Genomic DNA, 10827 nt, shown 5'->3' with positions numbered 1-10827 from the left:
AACTTGCAAATTTTAGATGTTGATGGGCAAAGCCAGACAATAATTCCCCAATTTGTAACTTATGCCTTAGAGGTCTAAAAAGGGTATAGGGTTTCTGAGTATTTAATAACGACCGTCCAGGTACTGGTGCTGGTGGCTCATGCCTATAATCCCAGCTTCTCAGGATGCTGAAATGTGAGGATCGAGGTTTGAGGCCAGCCTATGCAGGAAAGTCTGTGAGATTCTTATCTCCAATAAACTACTTAGAAAAAGTCAGAAGTGACGCTGTGACTCAAGTGGTAGAGGGAAAGCTTTGAGCACAAAAGCTTCGGGACAGTGCCCAACCCCAGAGTTTAAGCCCCAGGATCAGGAAAAAAATGACTTGTGCATTATTTATAAGCAAAATCATTAGATTATAAGGAGCACAGAATATTTAAGTGCCAAATAGACTGGATCTTTGCTCTTGTTTTTAACTGTTTTTTTTTTTTGCATTGATACTGGTTTTTGTTTGTTTGTTTTACCAAGCGTAACTTCATTGCATTTACTTTGTTCTAAGAGGGAGTATGTATCCGCAATTACTATCTTTCTCATGTACTTTCTGTAACTACTAGAACCTTGAAGAGAATGTGCATTTGTCTCATTTTTCCTGATAAAGATATTGAGATTCTGAGAAATGAATGAGCTACTCTAAAGCCACCCAGCAATAAAAGACAAAGCTGCAGTTGTGATCCCAGTCTGCTTGGCTAAAATGTATCCTCTTGCCATTATGTTTCTTTATTATTTCTCTAGTTCTGACCATTATTATTTGCTCTCAAGTGCATCAACAGTTGTTAGGAACAATCATAGGATTTCCCTTAACTTCTATGGATATGCTCCAGGAAGACAACACAACACATTTAATTAATACAACCAACTCAAGACCTCAACAGCAGGAATTACATTCTCGGGATAATTTCCTAAAAGTTGAAATGCTAAGTAAAATTATCTGTATGTTTTAATAAATGTGTGTGTGTGTGTGTGTGTGTGTGTGTGTGTGTGTGTGTGTGTGCATGCTCACCAGTACTGGAGCCTGAATTCTGGGTCTGGCACTCTGTCGATGAGCATTTTTGCTCAAGGCTAGATCTCTACCACTTGAGCCACAGTCCCGCTTCCAGCTTTTTGCTGGTTAACTAGAGAGAAAAGTCTCATGGACTTTTCTGCTTGGGTTGGCTTGGAATGCAATCCTCACATTTCAGCCTCCTGAGTAGCTAAGATTACGGGTATGAACTATAAAGAGCCGGGCCTAATAAACTTTTAAAATTTATTAGCAAATTGACCTTCAGGTACATTATGACTACCATGTAACTTAATTCTCAGGAGCGTATGAAATATCTTATTTCTCACAATGCTTCTCCTTGTCCTTTGTGTTCTCCTTCTCTTTGTCTATGGCTTATTATGAGTAGTCCTAGGCAGTCTGGATTGACAATGTCAAAACTGAATACTACTTAAGTTTTAAAATTTCATTCATTCATTCATTCATTCATTGTAGTACTGGAAATTATGTCCTGGGCCTTGTATGTCCAACAAAATAATGTCTCAGTTTTTTTGTCAGTTTTAGGGCTTGAACTTGGGGCCTGGACACTGTCCCTGAGCCTCTCTTGTACTCAAGTCTAGTGCTCTAGCACTTAAACCACAGTGCCATGTCCAGTTTTTTTTTTTTTTTCGGGGGGAGGGGGGTCCGGTCGTGGGGCCTGAACTCTGGGCCTAGGCGCTGCCCTTCAGCTCTTCAGCTCAAGGCTAGCACTCTACCACTTGAGCCACAGCGCCACTTCCTGCTTTTTTTTTTCTGCTTATATGGTGCTGAGGAATCGAACCAGGGCCTCATGCATGCAAGGCAAGCGCTCTAGCACTGAGCCACCTTCCCAGCCCCTCACGGGGACTTTTCTGCCGAAGCTGGCTTCAAACTGTGATCCTCAGATCTCTACCTCCTGAGTAACTAGGATTAGAAGCTTGAGCCACTGGCACTGGGCTTTAGTTCTTTTTTTTTTTGCCAGTCCTGGGGCTTGAACTCAGGGCCTGGGCACTGTCTCTGAGGTTCTTTTGCTCAAGGCTAGCACTCTACCAGTTAAGCCACGGTGCCACTTCTGGATTTTTCTGTTTATGTGGTACTGATGAATCAAACCCAGGGCTTTAGGCTTGCTAGGCTTGCCTAGCCATATTCCCAACACTCAGCTTTTTTTTTTGTTTTGGTCGTGGGGCCTGAACTCTGGGTCTGGGCACTGTCCCTCAGCTCTTCAGCTCAAGGCTAGAGCTCTACCACTTGAGCCACAGCGCCACTTCCAGCTTTTTCTGCTTATGTGGTGCTGAGGAATCGAACCCAGGGCCTCATGCATTCTAGGCAAGCACTCTAGCACTGAGCCACCTTCCCAGCCCCCCTCAGTTGTTTTTTAAGTTCAAGAAAAGAAAACTCTTTTTTCTATTCCTTTTCTTCTAAATTTCACTATAAGATACTTTTTGTAAGATACTGGTTAATGGTATCTACTTTCCCCGTGGAGTGTTCTGTTTTTGCAACAATTTGTAAAATGTGGATTTATGACTTTCCATTTATAGTTTTTCTTCTTTGTTTTAGAAAGTTTGTTATAATGGTGAAATTATATAAAAATGTGTTCTAATATTTTTCTGTAAATTTCCTGATTTAAATTTTCATCTAGAGTTTATTTTGATATTTAATATATAGATTCATAGATGGCATTCTTTCATAGTGTCCCAAACTCTTATGTGCTTCTATTTTTCTGATACCACATCTATTGTTTTGACAAGATTTGGTAAGAGAGAAGGTAAGAACAGGCTTAGCTGCCATCTGGAACAATACAGCTGATTTTTGGAAATATTTAATTTTGTGTTCATTTCCTTCATGTCTCTTATTTGCTGTTAAGGTTTTTCTACTGTTTCTAAGTAAATTTTGCCCATAAATATTTTCCTAGAAAAGTAATACAGTCATAGTTTTTCTTTGCTAGTTCATTTTAACTCTGTATTATATTAGACAAGATTGTTACAAAGTATTCCCTTATAATTTTCAAACATATGTCCTTCATATGGTCACACAATACTAGTTTTTCTGTATTTGTCTGTTGCTCACTCTTTAAATTTTGAATAATTAATGCTGTATTTCTCACTAATAAAGAGTTCTAACTTAAAACATTGCAACATTGATTTGATTGTAATTTACTTTTGCATTACAGATTGGAATAATGGGAAAAAAAAATCAAATCACATAATCTATGAGATAAATGAACTCAAAGACCTGTGCTTATCGAAGACTCCGGGAAGGGGGAAAGGGAAAGAAGGAGTGTGTTTTTGTTTTTCCATTGTGTACATTGGTGAAGAAATTGTAAGCTAAGAGTCACTGAAATAATAATGGGTATCTATTTGTCTTCTTTCTTTTATTTTGGTGTGTGTGTGGGTGAGCGTGAGGCTTTACCTCTGGGCCTGGGTGCTGTCCCTGAGCTCTTTAGCTCAAGGCTAGTGCTCTACCACTTGAGCCATAGCGCCTCTTCCAGTTTTCTGGTGTTTAATTGGAGATCAGAGTCTTATGGACTTTGCTGCCGGAGCTGGCATTGAACAGTGATCCTCAGATCTCAGACCTCTGAGTAGCTAGGAGTATAGGCGTGAGCCACCAGAGCCCAGCGTTTTGCTTCTTAAAAGTTCTTAGATTTATTTATATTCTGTTTTATTGTGTGCTCATTAATGTTTACCTTTGTTATTTTGTATCTGAACTTTCATTTCTCTCTTAATTTATTTTTTGTTTTCTTTCTCATTTGAATGCTTAATTCACTTATATTCACTATTGTTTAAATGTACAAATTTGAGTCTGAGTTTATCCATATATTCCACAGTAAATCAAATATAATTAAACTGGAGCTTGATAAGAATATAGGTTCTTTCACACCACTTCAATTTGTTTGGAATAAAGTCTAGATATCTTCATTCTTTCATTAACAAAAATTCTGTTGTACTAAGAATTGAACCCAGGAACTCCTGCAAAACATCTCTACAACTGAGCCAAGGCCTATAATCCTTTGTATCGTTTCCCAAGTAGCTGAGATTATAGGCCTAAGCAGCTATTACCCACAGTTGAAATCTGTATTCTTAGCCAGTTCCTAACAAAAGAATGGTAATAATTGAGGTACATATGTAATTGTTGAAATATACGTTTTCATTCATTCTTATAAATTCATACCATAAGAAGTTTGATTTATATTTTGTCTCAAAAATGCTCAGTTTTGCAGGGTGCCAGTAGTTGTAATCCTAACTACTCAGGAGACTGAGATTTGAAGATCAGGTTCCAAGCCACCATGGGCAGGAAAATCTGTCCTTGAGACTCTTTTTTTTTTTTTTTTTTTATGAGACTCTTATCTTCAGTTTAACCACCAAAAGCCTGAAGTGGGACTATGGGTCAAATGGTAGAATCCTAGGCATAAGCAAAAAACAGCTCAGAGACAAAAGTGCTATTTTATGTTAATTTTCAAGTGGTTGTTTTTCCCCTTCATGCCTTCATTATTAATATCCCAGAATCAACACACACACAAAAGTGCTATTTTATGTTAATTTTCAAGTGGTTGTTTTTCCCCTTCATGCCTTCATTATTAATATCTACCTTTATTCATTTTAAATGAAAGATGGCCTGTGACATTTTCTCAATGTCTCATTTTATTTTGAGAAAATTTAAAATACTATATCATAAAACATATGAATTCTTATAAGCTAGGATTAACTATTGCTGATATTTGGTCATATTTGCTTCCAGTTTAAAGATAAAATACATTTTTACATATTTAAGTTCTCTTTAGTTACTACCCTGAATCCTATTCCATTTCCTCTCCTTTATTGGTTTAAGTTTGGTATGACTCCTTATAGTTTACTTCTTTTTGTTTTCATTCTTTAGCCATGGTGGGAATTGAACATAGGCTTCACAAATGCTACTCAAGTGTTCCTCCATTGAGCTACATACCCATAAGTCTTCTATTATATTTTAAATAGTATTTCTTGGGGCTGGGAAGGTAGCTCAGTGGTAGAGCGCTTGCCTTGCATGCATGAGGCCCTGGGTTCGATTCCTCAGCACCACATAAGAAAAAAGAAAAAAGCCAGAAGTGGCGCTGTGACTCAAGTAGTAGAGTGCTAGCCTTGAGCTGAAGAGCTGAGGGACAGTGCCCAAGCCCAGAGTTCAGGCCCCATGACCGACAAAAAAAAAAAAAAAAAAAAGAAAGAAAAGAAAAGAAAAAGAATATTTCTTATTCACTTGACTGCATGTATAGACACCATAGAGTGATGTTAGGTATGTGGTACTTAATTCGGTTTTGGAGATCCATACATAATAATTTGCTTAAAGTTATTAATTTAACTCTGAATTATATTATCAACATTAACTATACTACATATACTGTCATATTACTATACTATAATATACTATAATTACTATAATATTGATTGATATCACATAACTATATTTGTTCCTTATCTCCAGATTTATTGAGATCTTTGTGACCTAATGACTTTAAAATGTTAGTAAATAGTAAATTGGGAAAAAGATTTTCACTACGGTTTAAATCAGAATTTGAAATATATATATGTTTGAAATTATTTCTATTATTCATGCTTTCTTCATCAATGCTTCTACATTTTTATTTATCTCACTTAAAGCATAATGAATCAGGTTTTTAAATGTCTACCACCACTATTGTGTGCCTGTCAATTTGTACCTGTATTTTCCACCTGAAATATGTATTTTTTAAATTACAACTGCAGTGATTGGTAATTAAAAAAACAAATTCAAAATATTATAATAGAAAATAGGAATTATTCAAAATTCACAAATCACTATCATTACACTAATGTACAACCTTCCAGATATATTTTGCACATACACATACAAGTTGTTTAAAATCAGCTTTAAAATATAATTAATTTATTTTTACACTGAATGTTTATGTCTATATTGTTCCTAATTGTGTAGAAATATATGAAGCCAACATTGAAAACACTCCACGATTTTCCTGTCAGTGCAGTGTATTTTATGAACACCTTTAAAGATATTTTAGATCACATAAATTAACCATCCATCTTTAAAACACGTTGCATACTATTTTATTGTGTAGTAAAATCATAGTATGCTTGACTCACTCCACGTAAACACACATTTAAAAATATTGATTATTTCTTAAATGCTACAGTGTAAATGCATTTTATACATACGTATTTTTACATCCTCATCCGATCGTTTTCTTAGAGGAGGTCTGTAGATGAGGTATTTCTAAATAAAGGCAGAATTATTGAAAATGTCCACTTGTATTTTCCAACTACCCTGTGATTAAAACGATTTACACTTTCAACTAGCATGAGAGTGCATTTTCTGGGCTTTCCGTCAACAATCTTTATCATTATTTTTCATCTTTGCTAGTGTGATAAACCGAAAGTAAAAATCTCATTGTTTTAATGGGATTTTCTTTGATTGCTAGTGAGTTTAAACGCCCTTTTATATGCCTATTGGCCATTTGCACTTCTTTTGTAAAATGCACGCTCCTGCCCTGTCTTCTTCCCTTCCCCCCCTTCGGGGTGTTCCACGTCTCTTTTTGCTTTGTCAGAGCTCTTTACTATTCAATTTTCGTCTTTTACATGGGATCCGTTCAATCCAGGTTTTCATCCTTTCCCTGCCTTACGGATTGCATATATATATATATATATATTTACATATATATGTATATATATACATATACACATCTACGTGTATATGTATGTATGTATGTATGTATGTATGTATGTACATTCTCCATTGGTTTTTCAATGCCTTGTTAAAAAAAGAAAAAAACTGGTTCCCGGTTCCCGGTCCCCGTTCTCAATCTGCCTCCCTCCCTCCTCCCTCCATTCCTTGTTCCTTCCCTTCCCCCTCTCCCTCCTTCCTTGCCTCTCCTCTATTCACTGATCATCTAGTGTCGTGTCCATTCCTTTCTCTCTCTTTGTTTGTTTCTCTCTCCCCCTCTTTTTTTTTTTCCTTCCCCTTTCAGTCAGTGCAGAAGTTTTTAATTTCCACCGAGTCAAATCTATCCATCAGGGCCTGGCGCCGCGTCAGCAAAGTGGGGCGGGGAGGCGGGCACGGAGCTGGGGGAGGGGCCGGGGCGGGGAGGAGCAGGCGGAGCGGCTGCAGGAGTTGCTGGGAGTGCGCGCGGTCAGATCACAAGGCGGCGGAGGAGAAGGCCCAGAGACCTGAGCTCCGAGACTTCAGCCGCGGCCTACGCCGAAGCCCAGTCTCCATCCGAGGACCCGGGGAACCGCAGTCTCCATCACTGAGGTACCGTGCTCCGCGCTGCTCGCCCGGCCAGGCCCAGCCCCGCTGCAGCGGCGCCTCTTTCCTTCCTCTTTCCCTCGCTCTCTCGCTCGCTCGCCAGCGCCTTCCCTGCCCGCCTGCGTCACCGCGGCCGCCATGGCTGAGAACGGCGAGAGCAGCGGTCCCCCGCGCCCCTCCCGCGGCCCAGCTCCGGCCCCAGGCTCGGCAGCTGCTACTCCGGCCGAGCCCAAAATCATCAAAGTCACTGTGAAGACTCCCAAAGAGAAAGAGGAGTTCGCGGTGCCCGAGAATAGCTCGGTTCAGCAGTTTAAGGAAGCGATTTCGAAACGCTTCAAATCCCAAACCGATCAGCTTGTGCTGATTTTTGCCGGAAAAATCTTAAAAGATCAAGATACCTTGAGCCAGCATGGCATCCATGATGGACTGACCGTTCACCTTGTCATCAAAAGCCAGAACCGACCTCAGCAAGGCCAATCCACCACGCAGCCTAGCAGTGCCGCGGCAACTACTACTACCACCACGGCATCGACTCCCAGAAGTAACACCACACCTACTACCACAAATAGCAACCCGTTTGGGTTGGGGAGCCTGGGAGGACTTGCAGGCCTTAGCAGTCTGGGTTTGAGCACCACCAACTTCTCTGAGCTTCAGAACCAGATGCAGCAGCAGCTCATGGCCAGCCCTGAGATGATGATCCAAATCATGGAAAATCCCTTTGTTCAGAGCATGCTTTCGAATCCTGATCTGATGAGGCAGCTCATTATGGCCAATCCACAGATGCAACAATTGATTCAGAGAAACCCAGAAATCAGTCATCTGCTCAACAACCCAGATATAATGAGGCAGACTCTCGAAATCGCCAGGAATCCAGCCATGATGCAAGAGATGATGAGAAATCAAGATCTGGCTCTCAGCAATCTCGAAAGCATCCCAGGTGGCTACAATGCTCTACGGCGCATGTACACTGATATTCAAGAACCGATGCTGAATGCCGCACAAGAGCAGTTTGGGGGTAACCCCTTTGCCTCAGTGGGGAGCAGTTCCTCCTCAGGGGAAGGTACTCAGCCTTCCCGCACAGAAAATCGGGATCCACTGCCCAACCCTTGGGCGCCACCGCCGGCTACTCAGAGTTCTACGACCACCAGCACCACTACAAGCAGTGGCAGTGGGTCTGGCAGCAGCTCCAGCAATACTACCGGGAACACTGTGGCTGCAGCTAATTATGTCGCTAGCATCTTCAGTACCCCAGGAATGCAGAGCCTGCTGCAACAGATAACTGAAAACCCTCAACTGATTCAGAATATGCTGTCGGCACCCTACATGCGAAGCATGATGCAGTCGCTGAGCCAGAATCCAGATCTGGCTGCACAGATGATGCTGAGTAGCCCACTGTTTACGGCCAATCCTCAGCTGCAGGAGCAGATGCGTCCTCAGCTCCCAGCTTTCCTGCAGCAGATGCAGAATCCAGACACACTGGCAGCCATGTCAAACCCGAGAGCAATGCAGGCTTTAATGCAGATCCAGCAGGGGCTACAGACATTAGCCACTGAAGCACCTGGCCTCATTCCAAGCTTCACTCCAGGTGTGGGGGTGGGGGTGCTGGGAACGGCCATTGGCCCTGTGGGCCCAGTCACTCCCATAGGCCCCATTGGTCCTATAGTTCCTTTTACCCCCATAGGCCCTATTGGGCCCATAGGACCTACTGGCCCTCCTGCAAGCTCTCCTGGCACCACCGGCTCTGGTGGCCCCACTGCGCCCACTGTGACCAGCTCTGCACCCAGTGAGACCACGACTCCAACATCGGAATCTGGACCCAACCAGCAGTTCATTCAGCAAATGGTGCAGGCTTTGGCTGGAGCAAATCCTCCACAGCTGCCGAATCCAGAAGTCAGATTTCAGCAGCAACTGGAACAGCTCAACGCCATGGGGTTCTTAAACCGTGAAGCAAACTTGCAGGCCCTAATAGCAACAGGAGGCGACATCAATGCAGCCATTGAGAGGCTGCTGGGCTCCCAGCCATCGTAATTACATTTCTGTACCTTGAAAAAAATGTATCTTATTTTTGATAATGGCTCTTAAATCTTTAAACATACATACACACACACATCTTGCTTTACTTTCATTTTGATTCTTTTAAATCTGTCTAGTTATAAATCTAATATGATGCATTTTAAGGTGGAGTCCTTCACTAGCTTCTTCCCTCCTTCCTTTTCCTCTCCCCTCCTTCCCTCCCGCCTCTTTCCCTCCCCCATCCTTCCCTCTCCTCTTCTTTTTTCCCCTCCTGCCCCTCCTTCTCCTCGCCCCTCCCACCCACCCTCTCTCCCTTCCCGCCTGCCCTCTCCCCTCCCTCTTTGTTTCCTTCCTTCCTTCTTTCCTTCTTTTGGTTTCCTTCCTTCTCTGTCTTGAATGGTGGGAATCAATGCTGTTTCACTCAAAAGGTGTTGCATGCAAACACTTCTCTTTATTCTGCATTTATTGTGATTTTTGGAAACAGGTTAACAGCCTTCACAGTTGGGTGAACAAGTTTTGTCCTACAGATGTCCAGTTTATTTGCATTTTAAACATTAGCCTATGATAGTAATTTAATGTAGAATGAAGATATTAAAAACAGAAGCAAATTATTTGAAGCTCTAATTTGTGGTACAATATTGCTTATTGTGACTTTGGCATGTATTTTTGCTAGCAAAATGCTGTAAGATTTATACCATTCATTGGTCGTTTTTGCTATTATTTGTACACAGTACAGTAAGCACAATTGGGACTGTACATCTAGAAGTATTACTGTAGAATCTGAGCAGAATATGTGTAACCCAAATAAGAAAGAACGTGAGAACTATTTCTGGATTTAGGTATGTGTCACAATTTTGTAGAATCTTACAGCATATTTGATAAATTTCTCAGTGAAAATGTTGGCTAGGCAAGTTCAGTTAAAATATAGTAGAAATGTTTATCCTGGTATCTCTTAAGTATACATTAATTGTACAGAAAACTTAAACAGTGTAACATTGTGTCACCATTTGCAGATTGACTGTATATGACTTAATCTTTGTGCACCCTGAAGGATCAGTGTAGTAATGCCAGGAAAGTGCTTTTTACCTAAGAGTTCCTTCTCAGCTTCTCCCATAAAGAGACCCTAATATGCATTTTGAGTTGTAATTGGAAATGTAACTTTTACTGGAAGTGTCATGTGATGTTTGCATTACTTTAACTGCTATGTATAAAGGAAAGTGTATCTTTTGACCTTATCAGTTATTTCTCTTGTGCACAGGGAAAATGCATTAAAAATGACTAAAAAAAATAAAAAAAATTAAAAATGGATAAATCTTTTCCTTTTTTGCCTTCTGACCCTAGAGTCAAGTTTAAGTATGTTAGACTACACCAAGAGAATATAGGTTACCTTTAAACTGTTTCTTTGAAAAATTTTCCCATATCTGAAATAATTTTGATTTTGATTTAAGTATTCTAACTTACTTTCCCCCCAAAGCTATCTAATTTAGTTGGTATTTTTCTCTTCCCCCCACATTTGA

At 40.6% G+C, this 10827-nt stretch overlaps 1 protein-coding gene across 1 annotated transcript; it reads left to right on the top strand.

The window, feature by feature from the left end:
* Window positions 1-7159: 7159 nt before the first annotated feature.
* On the top strand, window positions 7160-10616 carry Ubqln2 (ubiquilin 2). The gene has a single exon (XM_070040364.1). The coding sequence runs from the start codon at window positions 7436-7438 to the stop codon at window positions 9323-9325; it is 1890 nt and encodes a 629-aa protein (XP_069896465.1). The 5' UTR covers window positions 7160-7435; the 3' UTR covers window positions 9326-10616.
* Window positions 10617-10827: the final 211 nt, after the last annotated feature.

This window comes from Dipodomys merriami, unplaced genomic scaffold (assembly GCF_024711535.1).
Source record: "Dipodomys merriami isolate MVZ:Mamm:240054 unplaced genomic scaffold, mDipMer1.0.p SCAF_3, whole genome shotgun sequence".
In the NCBI taxonomy this organism is placed as follows: Eukaryota; Metazoa; Chordata; class Mammalia; order Rodentia; family Heteromyidae; genus Dipodomys; species Dipodomys merriami.
The sequence above is the reverse complement of the archived record's forward strand: the minus strand, read 5'-3'. Positions and strand labels throughout refer to the sequence as shown.

Bases quoted from the DNA above. Each gene is read 5' to 3' on its own strand.
- Ubqln2 (XM_070040364.1), top strand. From the start codon at position 7,436: ATGGCTGAGAACGGCGAGAGCAGCGGTCCCCCGCGCCCCTCCCGCGGC.